Here is an 18,349-nt window from a genome sequence, read left to right on the forward strand (position 1 = left end):
CGATTTTACCATTTTCATTCTAAGTGCTGAATCTGGGCACAATTCAGATCCAACTTGGAAATCTGCTTTAAGGCACCCCCATTAGCACTTAGCCTGAAAAAGAAATCGCGAGTCTGAATTGCGCTGTGCGCGGGGCTTAGCACCTGAAACGATTGGAGCTTTGAACTGCGCATGCGCAGTTAGAAAAAAAATTGAAAATTGTGCCGCTGTCACATCGCTCCCGGGCCGCAAAAAGCCCCCACAGACATCACCCCCACCCCGATAACATAACCTTCCCCCTTATCCACCACCTCCGCCCCCCCACTACCTAGACCGATCGCGACCCCCTGCCCCCTTTCCCCCCCAACTGATCGCCCACAGAGTGGCAGCAGACGCCCCTGCCCCTGCTTCTCCCTCCCGCCCTCTCCACCAGAGATCCGTCTGGCCTCCCTCCCAGTATATTTCACATACTCACAGCCGAGTACTTTGACAGCTTCATTAATTAAGTGCACATGCACTATTATAGCTGTGGAATCCCTTCTCTCTGCTGCCTGTACTTGCAAAATCCACCGAGGTACATATCCAGGCCTTTATTGAAGTTGTGCAATGAAACATATAGGTGTGTGAACAAATAACCATTGGTTAATTCACAAACCTTTGGAATTGTGTTTAGCAACAGAAAACTTGCAGTTAATTCTAAGAGCTGCATTTCCAAGTTTCGAAGACAATTTGGGAAATGGTAATACAATAATTTCTATTTCTTCTGAATTTGCTGGTGTAGGGAAAAAAACATTCATGGCAAGTGAAATATAATCTAAGTGGCATTTATAACAGAAATGATCAGAATTAGAAATGTGATAGGATAGAATGAACTTCCCCCCCCCCTCCCCCATCCCCCCCAGAGAATGATTGAGCCTCCCCCTCCCCCTCCCAGAGAATGATCAGGCCTCCCCCCACCCCCCAGAGAATGATCGGGCCTCCCCAACCCCATCCCCCGAGAATGATTGCCCCCCCCCCCGAGAATGATCAGGCCTCCTCCCCACCCCCTGCCCCAGAGAATGATCGGGCCCCCCCCCCCCCCCCCGCCACCCCTCCAGAGAAAGTTCATGCCTACCCCTCCACCAGACAACAATCTGCCCTCCTCCTTCCCCCCTACACCAGAAAATGATCGGGCCTCCCTCCCACCCCAACCAGAGATATATCTGACCCGCCTCCTCCTCCCTCCCCCCCACCAGAGAATGATCGGGCCCGCCTCCCCTTCCCTCCCACCAGATGACAATCTGGCCTCCCTCAGCCCTCCCTCTCCCCCACCAGAGAGTGATCTGTCCTCCCTCCCCCCATCCACCAGAGAGCGATCTGTCCTTCCTCTCCCATCCACCAGAGATACATCTGACCCGCCTCCTCCTCCCCCACCAATCAGAAAATGATCGGGCCTCCCTTCTCCCGCCTCCCCACCACCCGCCCCCCAGCCACCAGAGAATGATCTGGCCCGCCTCCCTCCCCCCCCACCACCGATCTGAGTCAGAGAGCTGTTAGAAGCTCTGAACTTACTTCTTCAGCAGCTGGAGCGCCCTGAATCAGACCTTTTGCAGAGCATGTCTGTTTTGTGCCGAATCTGGACACGCGAACACGATAGTAAGAACATAGAACAGTACAGCACAGTACAGGTCCTTCGGCCCTCGATGTTGTGCCGAGCTTTGTCCGAAACCAAGATCAAGCTATCCCACTCCCTATCATTCTAGTGTGCTCCATGTGCCTATCCAATAACCGCTTGAAAGTTCCTAAAGTGTCCGACTCCACTATCACAGCAGGCAGTCTATTCCATACCCCAACCACTCTCTGAGTAAAGGACCTACCTCGGACATCCTTCCTATATCTCCCACCATGAACCTTATAGTTATGCCCCCTAGTAACAGCTACATCCACCCGAGGAAATAGTCTCTGAACATCCACTCTATCTATCCCTCTCATCATCTTATAAACCTCTATTAAGTCGCCTCTCATCCTCCTCCGCTCTAAAGAGAAAAGCCCTAGCTCCCTCAACCTTTCCTCATAAGACCTACCCTCCAAACCAGGCAGCATGCTGGTAAATCTCCTCGGCACTCTCTCCAATGCTTCCACATCCTTCTTATAGTGAGGTGACCAGATGTGGTCTCACCAAGGTCCTGTACAGTTGCAGCATAACCCCATGGCTCTTAAACTCAAATCCCCTGTTAATAAACGCTCACACACTATAGGCCTTCTTCACGGCTCTATCCACTTGAGTGGCGACCTTCAGAGATCTGTGGATATGAACCCCAAGATCTCTCTGTTCCTCCACATTCCTCAGAACCCTGCCATTGACCCAGTAATCCGCATTCAAATTTGTCCTACCAAAATGAATCACCTCGCACTTATCAGGGTTAAATTCCATCTGCCATTTTTCGGCCCAGCTCTGCATCCTGTCAATGTCTCTTTGCAGCCTACAACAGCCCTCCACCTCATCCACTACTCCACCAATCTTGGTGTCATCAGCAAATTTACTGACCCACCCTTCAGTCCCCTTCTCCAAGTCATTGATAAAAATCACAAATAGCAGAGGACCCAGCACTGATCCCTGTGGTACACTGCTGGTAACTGGTCTCCAGTCTGAAAATTTTCCATCCACCACCACCCTCTGTCTTCTATGAGATAGTCAGTTACTTATCCAATTGGCCAAATTTCCCTCTATCCCACACCTCCTTACTTTCTTCATGAGCCGACCATGGGGAACCTTATCAAACGCCTTACTAAAATCCATGTATACAACATCAACTGCTCTACCTTCATCTACACACTTAGTTACCTCCTCAAAGAATTCAATCAAATTTGTGAGGCACGACATGCCCTTCACGAATCCGTGTTAACTATCCCGGATTAAGCTGCATCTTTCCAAATGGTCATAAATCCTATCCCTCAGGACCTTTTCCATTAACTTACCGACCACCGAAGTAAGACTAACCGGCCTATAATTACCAGGGTCATTCTTATTTCCTTTCTTGAACAGAGGAACAACATTTGCCACTCTCCAGTCCTCTGGCACTATCCCCGTGGACAGTGAGGACCCAAAGATCAAAGCCAAAGGCTCTGCAATCTCATCCCTTGCCTCCCAAAGAATCCTAGGATATATCCCATCTGGCCCAGGGGACTTATCGACCCTCAGGTTTTTCAAAATTGCTAATACATCTTCCCTCAGAACATCTACCTCCTCCAGCCTATCAGTCTGTATCACACTCACATCCTCAAAAACATGGCCCCTCTCCTTGGTGAGCACTGAAGAAAAGTATTCATTCATCGCCTCTCCTATCTCTTCTGACTCCATGCAGAAGTTCCCATGACTATCCTTGTCCGGCCCTAACCTCACCCTGGTCATTCTTTTATTTCTCACATAGGAGTAAAAAGCCTTGGGGTTTTCCTTGATCCGACCCGCCAAGGACGTCTCATGCCCCCTCCTAGCTCTCCTAAGCCCTTTTTTTTAGCTCATTCCTTGCTACCTTGTAACTCTCAAGCGACCCAACTGAGGTTTGTTTTCTCATCCTTACGTACGCTTCCTTTTTCCTCTTGACAAGACATTCAACCTCTTTTGTGAACCATGGTTCCCTCACTCGGCCTTTTCCTCCCTGCCTGACAGGAACATACCTATCAAGGACACGCAGTATTTGTTCCTTGAACAAGCTCCACTTTTCATTTGTGGAGGGGGAAATGCTAATAAAGTTGGGCAGGCAGTTCATTAATTCAATTTGAATGCATACAAATGCATTTAAATCGCTGTTGCGCCCATTTCGGGCGCGAATTGGATCGTGACCATTTTCGAGACCTTGGTAAAGTGGGTATCTGCGCAGATGCGGGCGCAGATCACGTTAATGGCCTCACGCCTGACATTACCACGTTTTCGCGCCCGTTAGCAATGGTAAAATCGAGCCCTCAGAGTGATGGTGAAGGGAGTGAACGTTTGCCAATGGGGTGCCAATGAAGCGGGTTGTTTTGTGTGAAGCTTTTGCAACAAAGTTGTCAGTGAATTACCCAACACACCCCAGTAGTCACCTTTTGGTTTGCTGTGGTGACCTAAATGTAGCTGGTATAGCAGAGTGCCACAATGTGGAGGGTATTATGAATTTGCTGCAGGACTTCAAAAATTCACTAACGTGATTTGCTTTCTGTGATCTCACACTATCTGACATTGAGGAATTGAAATCTATTTTGGTCTGAAAGGACATAATTGACATGCAGCAATGTGCATGCAGTTTATGGCACCCTGCATCATGTGAATGTCTGCAATCCCAGTGAAGCCATGTACATACTCCATTTGCTTCATTCTGTAAGAGAGAATGAAATATAGTTCTAGTTCCTTGACAAGACAGCCTCAGGGCCCAGTGGATTGCAAATGGCAATATATTGCAAATAGCTCCAGTTCCAGCCTGGTAAGAGCTAGAATCATAAATGTTGATTGTTACGGTCACCTTCACAGCCACTGGCAATGCAGTCTTTGTCCTGCTCTAAAGTTTCAGTTGTGGCTACAGCACATAGCAGATTTCAGTGATGACATCCTTACTGAACTGTAAAGATCTTCACTCATTGTTTCTTACTGACATTCAGATTGGAAAATTGCATGTTGTGGATGTATATGGCTGCTGTGTGTTCATGATACTTCTAATGTTTTCTCAGTAGCAGCCTTGCAGTGGAACAAGGGCACTTTAAGAGACTGATCATGTCCCATTTGCGTGGGCAAACAGGCAATGTAATATTGCAGCCTGTAGTGTCAGCATCTTCTCAATAAAGCCCTTTGCTGGTTTGAACGTCTGAAGCCCACAGACATAATTTTGAAGTGATCACAATGGCTTCCTGGTAAGAACTCTTCTTCCTGCTCCTCCTCCCTTTTCCAGCAGCTTGCTGCACTCAGTTTGGCCTCTGCCCATTTTCCAAGCCATGCAGTATTCCAAGGAAATGTCTAAGATTGCAGCCATATCTGGCTTGTGCAAAATCATTGAAGTCAGCAAAAACTCCCTCAGCCCCTGCCAAATTGCAGGTGCAACTTTGGACAACAATCAAAAACACCAAAAACTTGCAGAATCAAAACAACAGCCAGAAAAAAAAATCAATCAACTCATCTGTGATGGTCTCATTAAATAATGTTCATTAATTTGGCGGGGGGTTGGAGGGGTTACTGAATGCATATTCAGCCGTGCGAGGTTCAGAGAAGGCATTAATTGTAGCATTGAGCTCCAACATGGCACTGCTGGTATCATATCAGTATTATATGCTGATTGATGTCATGACCTGCCTGCTCTGTATACTTGGGGCTGCAATTCACTGTGTGTACACTTATGCTGTTACCAATATGGCACTGTCACAGTTTATCCTCTTCATGGCTTTGCAGACACCACTTAGAGCTTTGAAGGCTGTCAGAGTGCCCAAACTCTGCTGCAAATGGCCCCCAATTTCTCACCCATATTGTTTTATGGATAACAATTGATCTCCTGGACTGGTTTGTCAGAGGCTACAGAAGGATATAGATAGGCTGGAAATTTGGGCAAAGAAATGGCAGATGGAGTTCAATCCAGATAAATGCGAAGTGATGCATTTTGGTAGAACGAACGTAGTGGGGAGCTATACGATAAATGGCAGAACCATAAAGGGTGTAGATACGCAGAGGGACCTGGGTGTACAAGTCCACAGATCCTTGAAGGTGACGTCACAGGTGGAGAAGGTAGTGAATAAGGCATATGGCATGCTTGCCTTTATAGGACAGGGCATAGAGTATAAAAGTTGGGGTCTGATGTTGCAGTTGTATAGAGCGTTGGTTCGGCCGCATTTGGAATACTGCGCCCAGTTCTGGTCGCCACACTACCAGAAGGACGTGGAGGCTTTAGAGAGAGTGCAGAGGAGGTTTACCAGGATGTTGTCTGGTATGGAAGGGCTTAGTTATGAGGAGAGATTGGGTAAACTGGGGTTGTTCTCACTGGAAAGACGGAGGATGAGGGGTGACCTAATAGAGGTGTATAAAATTATGAAAGGCATCAATAGGGTGAACGGTGGGAAGCTTTTTCCCAGGTCGGTGGTGATGTTCACGAGGGATCATAGGTTCAAGGTGAGAGGGGGGAGGTTTAACATGGATATCAGAGGGACGTATTTTACGCAGAGGGTGGTGGGGGCCTGGAATGCGCTGCCGGGCAAAGGTGGTGGAGGTGGACAAACTGAGAACGTTTAAGACTTATCTAGATAGCCAGTTGAACGGAGTGGGAATGGAGGGATACAAAAGAATGGTCTAGTTTGGACCAGGGAGCGGCGCGGGCTTGGAGGGCCGAAGGGCCTGTTCCTGTGCTGTATTGTTCTTTGTTCTTGTTCTTTGTTTCAAATGCCTGAGGGGTCAAAGAGGAATTTTCCAGAATCTTTTTCCCTAATTGTCAGTGGGTTTTCTTCCTCATGCCTCTCCCAGGAGATTACATGATTGAGGTGGGAGGGAGGAAAGAAGTGTTTATTTATGTAGTGGTATATTTTTGAAGTACCAGTGGGTCTTTCCTGTCCATCAATTTTATATCTTTGTATATTGAACTTATTGCTTGGTTTCAGCAAAAAGCTGAGTAACATTTTTTTACTGTCTAATGTGCAGTTCAAATATACTTGATAGCTCTGGTTTAGGTTTCCCATTTGGAATGAACAGTGACATTGTAAACCGATTCTTAACATTCAAACTTTTCAGTATGAATTTGATCCTTACCAGGGTGATGTGCGGGTTAGGTTGATTGGCCACGCTAAATTGACACAGGGGGTAAATGTGTGGGGTTATGGGAATAGGGCCTGGGTGGGATTGTGATCAGTACAGACTTGATGGTCCGAATGGCCTCCTTCTGTACTGTAGGGATTCTATGATAGTTTTATAGTGGTATATAGATTAAACATAATTCTATGTTAGTTTTTCCAGAGAATGAAGCTCCTCTGCATTAACAAGCTAGCATGAGTGAGGCAATCATTGTTTTAGAATACCACTTATATCAATGACCACTTTGTAATTAAGGAGGCAAGCATGCACCTTTTTCATATTTTAACGTGTATTTATTAGTGTCACAAGAAGGCTTAATTAACACTGCAATCAAGTTACTATGAAAATACCCTAGTCGCCGCACTCCGGCACCTGTTCGGGTACTGTTGGAGAATGTAGCATGGTCAATGCATCTAACCAGCACGTCTTTCGGGCTTTGGGAGGAAACCAGAGCACCCGGAGGAAACCCACTCAGACACAGGGAGAACGTGCAGACTCCACGCAGATCGTGACCCAAGCCAGGAATCGAACCTGGGTTTCTGGCACTGTGAGGCAGCAGTGCTAACCACTGTGCCACCGTGCTACCCATTGCTGTTCCTGTCACTATAATTGATATCTTGGAGATATCAGATCTTCTCTCCAATTCACTCTCACATGAAATTCTGCACCTTGTGCTTGCCTCTTTCTTGCTTGAAGCAACTCAGTGTTGGCAGCGAGGGGAGCGGGAACTTGAATATGTGCATACCCACACTTGGAGGAACTAAGCATTAAAACACCAGCATTGATCATCACCACTAGCCCATTCCCTGAGTTGTTTCGGTGAGGTCATTTGACGTCAGAAAAACCAAATATCACTTATTTGCCCATCAATCCAAAACTTTGATACTTTGCATGATCTTGCATTTCCAGGTGGAAATTTTATTTTAAATAAATGATAGCTGACCTTTGGAAGCTGCTTGGCAATGTCTCCACCCACGAACACTGCTTCCAGATAGATCCAAAGGTTTTGTACAGTCAGCCAGCTCTCGATGATATCTGTGGTGGAGGACAGCTTGTGTACCCATTTTTGAATATGTGCTTTAAATGGCACATTGTACCTGAGAGAATAAAATAGGCATGTCAAATAAGCTCACTTTGACAGTCAGGAGGAATTTACAGTTTTGCACTTTTTTTGCTGTTTTGGATATTGAGTTGAATTTTACATTGGAATTGTTCATGTAAATTCAATGCATTCTCATGTGAATGATGTTGTCAATAATCTTGACATTTACACTTCATTTCAGGTCATGGAGTCATAGACTCAGGTGTTGATGTATCTATCTGTCTTTGAATAAATCTATTTTAGCAAATGCTGATGACACTCAGGAAACATAATCTAGGTTTTCAAACTGCTGAATTCATCAGTGTGGAAGAACTAAGTTAGCATGCCGCTCTTAAATACTGAAGAATAATGAATCTCATGATAGATCAATCTTTATACTCATTTAATACCCGACTATGATGAAACCTGTCATTGCATTTCTGACAATGAGTAACTGTCTACTCCCCTTAATTCAATGTTGTTTTAATCAAATATCCAATCATTTAAAATTACAAAGGCACAGAATGTAAATGCAGATTAAAGGAATGGCATTATTTTGCAGTGATTTTCTGAACAGAATACTGACGATATTCACTTTTTAATCGAGTAAATTGTCAAAGTTCAGTTCATATCGATATGAGCTTCAGACTGGAGAATTTAAAACTAGGTCACAGCCTCAGAATAAGAGTTTGCCCATTTAGGACTGAGATGAGGAGAAATTTCCTCAATTCAAAGGATTGGGGATCTTAGGAATTCTCAATTCAGAGGGCAGTGGTGCTCCATCATTAAATATATTCAAGATTGAGATTGATAGATATTTGGATATTAAGGGAATTGAGGAATAAGGGGATAATTTGGGACAGAGGGGTTGAGGTAGAACCATGATCATGTTACATGGTGTGGCAGGCTCGAATGACCAAATGGTCTATTCCAAATTGTGTTGTTTGTTTCTTATGCTTTTTTAAAAATTCATTCGTGGGGCATGGGCGTCACTGGTTGGCCAGCATTTATTGCCCATCCTTAGTTGCCCTTGGAGGGCAGTTGAGATTCAACCACATTGCTGTGGCTCTGGAGTTGCATGTAGGCCCGACCAGGTAAGCATGGAAGATTTCCTTCCCTAAAGGACATTAGTGAACCAGATGAGTTTTTTCGACAATCGACAATGGTTTAATGGTCATCAGTAGATTCTTAATTCCAGATGTTTGTAATTGAATTCAAATTTCACCATTTGCCGTGGCGGGATTCGAACCTGGGTCCCCAGAACATTAGCTAAGTTTCTGGATTAATAATCTAATGGTAATACCACAAGGCCATTGCCTCCCCAATGTGTTATCTTAATACTGGGCGAACATTTCAGCCAGGATCTTCGCACTTTTAAGATCCGGTGCAGTCTTTTCCAGTCTCTGTGTACAGACTACCACCTGTTGATCCATACTATTTCATTCTACAATTTAATTAAACTCTCTCCAATCTCAGGTTGAAATTGAGACTTATTGTGTCATCCTTCTATTCCAAATCAGCTTTCACAGAACTGTGGAGCCATGCAGCTCCCTCAATCTTCCTTACCTTGGATAATCTATGGGTTTTTAAAATAGAAGCTTTGAATCACCTGAACACCAAATCTGGATATATCTCATTTTTCCTTATACTCTCTTCAGCTTTGACAGTTACTTGCATCCTTAACCCTGACCCATAATCTAGGCTCCTTCATTTGTTTTTAAGTTATGATGGTAAAATTAAATAATAAAAACAGCTTTCAGATCAAACCATCCAACTAGTTTTTATGTCAACCTGTTACCTGATATGCCCAAATCCACGATCGTCCATTATATTTGATGGGATTGTCCTTAAGTTGCAAGTTGGATAAGGACATCTCTGAATAGATGCTCTAATTATGATAAATTTTGAAGGTAACATTATAATGTTCTGAAATTTGATTGAAATCAAAGTACAGATCCCCTGGAAGATTAAACAGTATCTCACCAGTGAATAACATACCAAAAACAAATCCTCGCTTCTATCCATTTTCTTTGATTGGGGATGCATTACCTTTGACAACTGATAAATGATGCACACATTGAGATCTTACCGATTGTTCAGCAGAGAACCAAGAACCATTAAGCTATCTTCAGCAAAAGTGATGATCTCAGAAGTGCTGTCACCACGGAGAAGGAGCTCACCGCGTGTTTTGAAATTGGAAAATGTGAAGTATCGATTATCCCACTCCACTAAGACCTGCTTCAGCTTCTGTTCAATATCTTTTTCCTTTACAGCACTGATGCAAATATCCTAAAGCCCAAACATGATAATCAGAATACTGTTTTCAAATCTTTTTCACATGTCTCCAGATTAGTAATGAAACTGGTTGGTTATAGAACCATAGAGCCACAGAATCCCTACAGTGCAGAAAGAGGCCATTGAGTCTGCACTGGCTCTTCGAAAGAATATCCCACCCAGGACTCCTCCTATGCCCTATCCTTGTAACTCCACACATTTATCACGGCTAATCCACCTATGGCGAACCCACTTAACCTACATATCTTTGGATGCTAAGGGGCAATTTAACATGACCAATCCACCTAAACTGCAAATCTTTGGACTGTGGAAGGAACCAGTGCACCTAAAGGAAACCCACACAGACACAGTGCAAACTCCACACAGTCACCCGAGGCCGGAATCAAACCCGGGTCCCCGGCACTGTGAGGCAGCAGTGCTAACCACTGTGCCACCATGCTGGGTATAAGTGAGGGACTCAATATTTTGCTTCATGTAAAAAGATTGTTAGATCAAATAACGCATAGCTCAAAGAAAGTAAATAATTATAATAAATTATAATTAAACAAAAAATAAAGAATTATTGGGGATCAGAAAGTGGAAAAGGGAAAACTCAAATGTATAAAGTACAGCTGTGTGACATTGTGGGGCTTAATGTTAGTTTAAGTAAGTACGTTTTCATTATATCTGTTACTCTGTACTTTCATCAGTTTTCTGTAAAATGGAGGAACTCACATCTCGTCTCATATCACAAAACAATTGTCACTCTGCCTACCAAAACGTTGGGGGAATATGAGCAAGGGGTACAGGGGTACAGTTTCTGCTCACAGTGAAGTTGGTTTTTGCAGTGTAAGCAGTGCAAAGTACATTAAGCACAACCAAGCTCGATGATCTTCTGCACCAGTTTGCAAAAGATTGTGCTGGAAGCCAGCCCCACTTACAAAACTGGCCACTTCATAGGAATCATAGAATCCTACAGTGCAGAAGGAGGCCATTTGGCCTCCTATCCAGGGTCTATCCCCATAACCCCATGCTCCCTGACACTCAGGGGCAATTTAACATGGCCAATCCACCTAACCCCCACATCTTTGGACTGTGGGAGGAAACCGGAGCACCCGGAGGAAACCCACGCAAACATGGGGAGAATGTGCAAACTCCACAACGACAGTGACCCAAGCTGGGAATCGAACCCTGGTGCTGTGAGGCAGCAGTGCTAACCACTGTGCCTCCGTGCCACCCCTAAATCAAATCTTCCCCAGGATAAAATCTCCTTTGGGGATTTCCATGAATTGCGCTCACTTGCAAGTCTTCAAGGATACTCTCAAAATTAGTTGGCTCTATTGGATGCAAGGAAACTAATGTGGAGGTTTAAAAAACTTTTAAATGTATTGTTTAAATTGAGTAATAAACTGACCATTGTACAATAACGTTTGTTTTTTTAAAAAATTGAAATCCTGAGGCATAGTTCTATTGGTTCAGATTTATTTTTAAATATTGACAGTCCCTAACCAGATCATAACAATAGTCAATACCATAAATTCTTATATCTCTACAAATCAAGACTCACCTCAATCTCCTCTTTGTACTTTAACAGTGGAGCTTCCATAATATTGGACAATTTAAATGTTTCACTGTCAACATCAAAGTCATGATCTGTGACTTGGGCAATACGCTGCCAATGACGAGGCATCATGGCCTTGTTGGACATCATCTCTAACAGTGGGCAGCTTTCACTGAAGTCATCAATAGTCTGCTTTAAATCAAGGTAGGCCGGCCAGTCCTTCAAACCTCGAGGCAATTTACGACACCTGAAATGCAGTTACTCCAATACTGATTATGCTGTAATCCGCTCTAACACAAACTACACTTCTAATAGGGTGCACTTAGGAACTAGACTTTCAAATTTATTCATTAGTAAGTTGTTGAGATGAAACAAAAACAATGGATTACTTTTCAGTTGTCACTTTTCTGAAAATCAATTAACAATGTATTTTAAATTTCAGCTGACATTTTTGAAGTGGCGATCGGCTGGTTGTTACACACCCAGTCCAATTTTCCCCTGAAAGTCAATCAAAAGAAAAAGCAGAAAGGCTGCACACCAGTGGCCAAACTGCTACTGCCCCCTTTCCATCCCAACCAAATTGAAAGTTCAACTTAATGACTGGCAAATTGAAATATACAAACATAAAATGGGCTCCTAAGGGCCCAACCAATAGGTGCTGTGTGGTCCACCAAAACAGTTAGGGCTCCACCATCACCGTCCAGGGCAGGTGCCTAAAACTGGCATGAAACCTTTTTCACCTGTAAATCTACCGACTATCTCCAAACCCCATTCACACAATTTGATTGCAAATGACCTCAAAACATAAGAAATTTTAGACAACACCTCTCAAATCCACAAAGTCTACCATCTAGAAGGACGAAGGCCATCGGCACAATAGGAACACCACTACCTCCAGGTCAATTATCATACTACTCATTGATATATCATCGCTCTGTCAGCATCCCTGGATCACAATCCTGGAATTCCTTCCCTGACAGCACTGTGGGTGTACCTACACCACATGGATTGCAGTGATTCAAGAAAGAAACTCACCTCCACCTTGTCAAGCATCTTTTTTTTTCATTTACAGGATGTGGGCATTGCTGGCTAGGCCAGCATTTATTAGGGATGGGCAATAAATGCCAGCCTTGCCAGTGATGCTCACATCCTCTATATGAAAAAAAATTAAAAGTTTATTTGGATTCTCAGCAGCCAAGCCAAAGGTATCTTAAATGGACTGCTGGAGGCTGTCATCCAAAGATAGGCTTTAACTATTTTTTATTTGCTTCAGTGGGAAGCCAAGAAGAGCATTTCTACCCCTTTAGGCTCTACATTAAGCCTACCAAGTGCTGCTTGCCACCTCTCAATTCTTTCATTAAAACCACACCAACCCCTATGTGACTGTCAATCTGTGATGCCACAGCTCACTGACAATAAACAGTTGAAGCTGGTTGACCAATTTGCATGATACTGCTGCTGAACACATTGGATGTGTGCTGCACCATGTTTATGACACACTTTCTAGGCCAATGTCTTTATTAAATGCTCTATCTGGCAATGAAAAAAGGATTTCTGCCCTTCAAGGAAGGGAACCAGCCACCCCAGTCCAGTCAGAATCTCTTCTCAAGAATAGACTGGGGAAGATCCAAATCCCCATGAGAATTAACCCCATTACTGCCTTCACAATAACCAAGACTAACAACAAGTTCTGCCTTAATGGTATCCACATCTCAAGAGCAAATAACTAAAAAAAAACAAGTTTATTATAAAATACTATTGGACAAAATATGAAACACAATTGTCTGAAAAGTCATTATAAGCTTCATCAGCAGAATTAGTCAATGGCTGGGATTTTCTGCCTCCTGCTCCGGTCCTGCCGCCGTCAACGGGGTTTCCCTTTGTTCACGCCTCCACTGTTGGGAACCTGCGGAAATTCACCATTGGCACCAGGGGGAATGACCAGAAAATCCCACGCAGTATCAGCAGACAATAAACCTCAGTGTAGGACCCAAGCAAGTTATACAGAAAAAGGTAGCTGCCTTTGATATTACAATATAGTCTGCTCAGATAAAGAAAATACTTTTATCTTTATGGCAGAACCATAAAGGGTGTAGATACGCAGAGGGACCTGGGTGTGCAAGTCCACAGATCCTTGAAGGTGACGTCACAGATGGAGAAGGTGGTGAAGAAGGCATATGGCATGCTTGCCTTTATAGGACGGGGCATAGAGTATAAAAGTTGGGGTCTGATGTTGCAGTTGTATAGAACATTGGTTCGGCCGCATTTGGAATACTGCGCCCAGTTCTGGTCGCCACACTACCAGAAGGACGTGGAGGCTTTGGAGAGAGTACAGAGGAGGTTTACCAGGATGTTGCTTGGTATGGAGGGGCTTAGTTATGAGGAGAGATTGGGTAAACTGGGGTTGTTCTCCCTGGAAAGACGGAGGATGAGGGGAGACATAATAGAGGTGTATAAAATTATGAAAGGCATAGATAGGGTGAACGGTGGGAAGCTTTTCCCCAGGTCGGTGGTGACGTTCACGAGGGGTCATAGGTTCAAGGTGAAGGGGGGGAGGTTTAACACAGATATCAGAAGGACATATTTTACACAGAGGGTGGTGGGGGCCTGGAATGCGCTGCCAGGCAAGGTGTTGGAGGCGGACACACTGGGAACGTTTAAGACTTATCTAGATAGCCACTTGAATGGAGTGGGAATGGAGGGATACAAAAGAATGGTCTAGTTTGGACCAGGGAGCGGCACGGGCTTGGAGGGCAGAAGGGCCTGTTCCTGTGCTGTATTGTTCTTTGTTCTTGTTCTTTATTGCTAAAAAAAGGTACATGCTGTTGAAGCTTTTCATCCTTCACTCATCTGAACAATTTGCAAGAATACCAAATGTAAAGAGAACAACAATTCACATTGCATGAGAAGACAGTGCTGATTGGTTGATGATCGGTAGAGACATTGCCATGGAGAATGCACCAGTTAACTGATGACGGACAGTTAACTGTTTTGTTTGAATTCAAACCAGGCAAGTTGACTCTGATTGGTCAAGGTATTGCCCAAGGAAATGAACCAAAGAATAGTTGTCGCCTATCTTGTTTAGTTGAAAATGGCGCAATATGTGTACATGTTCTTTCCATCTGCAAAGGACCTGTGTATTAATATATGTACTGATAATGTACTGATAATCTTAAATTGGTTATCAGTTTAATTCTTAGCACACTCAGATTGTTTGGCAAATGTTGTCCATCGAAGGTAGATAATATTAAAATCTTGTCAGATCAAAACATACTGACTTCCATCCAAACCTATTCCTAATAAACCCTATCCTACAGTTCAAATCAACTTAACCCTCAAGCTTTAGCAACTATGTCAATAAACCAGCCTGGCCCACTGAAAGTGAATCTGAATCAAAATAAAAATCATCAGCAGTCCCTCTCTTCTTCCCACCCCCTCCCTCTCTAACTGATCTTACCATGTTCAGTGTTTTCTTAACTTTAAACATTTCAAAAAGTTGTGAAACTTTGCTAATCAAACACTTTGTGCCACTGATGAATTTGTGATGAAGATTGCCAAAATGATCAAATAGTGGGATGTGTGTTTTTGCAATACCAATAGCACTCATGTAGGACATTTCCCAGGCTGCTCCTTTGGTTTTGCACTTTGATAGTTCAGTTTTTCCCACCCCCTAATGTATTTATATACAAGTTCAAGCCCAGCAGACAATCTGAAAAAGGATAAGGAAATTCTGATACAAAGCTTTCTGAAGTAATTGGGACAATTGAAAATAATTGCCTGAATCGTTCTGCACGTGCATAATCATTAAAAATGAAATCACAGAGTTGCGTAACGTCTGTTGAAAGCTCAGTAGAATACATACATCTAACCAACCTGTTTTGAAAATCCAGAAGTTCATCGTTTATCTTCTCTATGTTCACCTCAGACCAGAGAATATCGAAGTAGCCATTCACTGTGTTGATAACATTATTATAGAGGCTATAAAGTTTTTGCAACAGGTTCAGCTCCTTCTTTATCTCCAACAACTGGGGACACTGTGTAACTGACAGTCCAAAGAGTTCCTCGCCACCAGTGTAGGTGATGAATTTACGATAGAGGTTGTCAAAACGATTCTGCAATGATTTGACAGGGTATCTTCTAATTAAACATGCAACATAGCTTAGATCGACATAACAAACCTCCCACAATTAAATTGTGTTCAGAAATATAGCATTGCAGACCATTTCTATTTCCCTCAGAACAGAAATTTGCAATATTTTACCAAAAATAACTGAAGACACACGCCAATACTTCACAGTCCTTAAAATATAAAGTTGGAAATGTGATCAATCTTATCTAGGGAAAGTAGGTAACTGTTCAGATGAAAAATTATTTAATATTTTCAGTTTATATTTCACTTAACTTTGGCTGATTTCATTTTTTAAAAATATATTTCTTGCTCCTTTTATTGATATTAAAGGGTTAATCAGAATGATCATCAATAGGATGGGTTCTGTGCACTTTTATTACTATATTTGCGAGGGTAATACTAGCACTCCCTACCTCTTCATACACACCAAAGTCATAGAATCATCAAATCACTACAGTGCAGAAGGAGGCCATTCTGCCCATTGAGCCTGCACCAACCACAGTCTCACCCAGGCCCTATCCCCATAATCCCATGCATTTACCCTGCTAATCTACCTGAGGCTAAGGGGCAATTTAGCATGGCCAATCAACCTAACCCGCACATCTTTCAGACTGTGGGAGGAAACCGGAGTACTCAGAGGAAACCCAAGCAGGCACGGGGAGAACATGCAAACTCCACACAGACAGTTATCCAAGACTGGAATTGAACCTGGGTCCCTGACGCTGTGAGGCAGCAATACTAACTACTGTGCCACCGTGCCGCCCTATGTACTGTACATTAAAAGCATCTTTTAATCATTAGCACCTCACTTCAATTCAGATTCATTTAAGCCCTTTGGTAAACATCCAATTACCTGAATGAACTGACGTGGCTTGAATCCACTTAGTTTACTTAATTACTCTGCTTCTCAGTCACGGGAGCAATGACCAAAGTAGATACACAGAGGTGAACCCTCATGGGTTTTTCCAAATTGATAGTACACAACCTTAAGCCAATACTGGGCATACAAAACATATATAAGCAAACATTTCAACATTATACCAATTAAGTGACTCATTGAGAAGTGTGACAGGATTCATTATTAGAGTGGGCATATGCTTTGTTTTAGTTCCATGAATAAAATTATTGCTTTCGAAATTACACCTTCCCGAAATTCTATTTATGTTATAAATAACAAGCATATTTAGATAATTTGTCAACAAAGAATAGAAAACATGACTTGCAAGCAGTTAGTTAAACACATACAAGTTCTGTGGTCACTGCACCTGATAAATAACCAATTGATCATTTGCTTCTTGTGGAGACAGTCCAGGCTGCATGGGGCCTCCCTATTGAAAAGAATGGAAGAAAGGATTTGGTTTTGCATTAGCAAAAAAAAAGGAAAGTGAAGAAAACAGGAAATAATCCTGGCAGACATAAAAAAAAACTCCTGCAGAGAAAGACAGTCCTAAATTTCATCAGGAGTTCCAAAGAACTCCCATTTTAACTGCAAAGGGAAACTAGTAAACCCAACACAGAATGCCAGGGATCTGAATGTACCACGTCACAACTTTTTCTGGGATTTTCTCCTCTATTGGATTTTCAAGTTGCATGAGATTTGCACACACTGGGCAGAATCTTCTGTTAACAATGAGGTTATCAGCAGCAGGACCAGAAATATGTGACACTTCTGCTCATAGGCAGGACGGCTGGCCACAGGCAATCATGCGGTGGCCAGCCAATTAGCTATTCAGGGTCGAGGAGGTCAAATGTTCAAGTGTCTTATTTAAAAGGCACCTGGAGAGGCATTCATTCCCTGCAAATGGAATTATCAGTGTGACTGTCCTTCTGGAGGCGTTAACACTTTTTCAGCCCCTGGGAAACCTGCTGCTGCTACCATCATCAATCATGTCTCAGCGCAGACAATAAATGGCCCCTTGGTTCAGCACTGTTTCCCTGCATGTTCTCCTCCTGATCATCCGGGAACAGCTGGAGGTCGTGCTTTCCAGGACTGGTTGCAGGAAATCCTCCCACTAGATCAAGGCAGCCTGGACAGAGGTTGCAGTGGAGGTTAGTAGCTTTTTGTGTCCACAAGTAAAACTGTGTCTATTACTGGAAAAGGATGAAAGATCTTCAGTGATCTGCAAATATAAATGGCACTATGTTCTTTTTTAATTCATTTATGGGATGTGGGCGTCGCTGGCGAGGCCAGCATTTATTGCCCATTCCTAGTTGCCCTTGAAAAGGTGGTGTTGCCCTCCCTTCTTGAACCTTTGATGTCCCTATTGTGTAGGTACATCCATATTGCTGTTTGGGAGGGAATTGCAGGATTTTGACCCAGCGACAGTGAAGAAAGATGATATATATCCAAGTCAGGATGGTAAGTGACTTGGAGGAGAACCTCCAGGTGATGGTGCTCCCAGGTATCTGCTGCCCTTGTCCTTCTGGAGGGGAGTGCTTGTGGGTTTTGAAGGTACTGGCAAAGGAACATTGGTGAGTTCATATGGTGCATCTGTTAGTCACTGCAACTTGACTTTCATTGGAGCTTTAAGCAATATAAATGTGCAG

The 18,349-nt window shown here is 43.4% G+C and overlaps 1 protein-coding gene across 1 annotated transcript in view; it reads right to left on the reverse strand.

Moving 5' to 3' along the window:
• The window catches only part of LOC144493103 (dynein axonemal heavy chain 5-like), a 214,417-nt gene that overhangs the window by 132,680 nt on the left and 63,388 nt on the right, over nt 1-18,349 (reverse strand). The window contains exons 27-31 of the mRNA XM_078212005.1: nt 17,068-17,130; nt 15,547-15,785; nt 11,680-11,920; nt 9,928-10,127; nt 7,701-7,854 (exon numbers count right to left, since the gene is read on the reverse strand). Coding sequence (XP_078068131.1) covers nt 7,701-7,854; nt 9,928-10,127; nt 11,680-11,920; nt 15,547-15,785; nt 17,068-17,130 — 897 coding nt within the window. The remainder of the gene's footprint in view (nt 1-7,700; nt 7,855-9,927; nt 10,128-11,679; nt 11,921-15,546; nt 15,786-17,067; nt 17,131-18,349) is intronic.

Source organism: Mustelus asterias, chromosome 4 (assembly GCF_964213995.1).
Source record: "Mustelus asterias chromosome 4, sMusAst1.hap1.1, whole genome shotgun sequence".
NCBI lineage: Eukaryota > Metazoa > Chordata > Chondrichthyes > Carcharhiniformes > Triakidae > Mustelus > Mustelus asterias.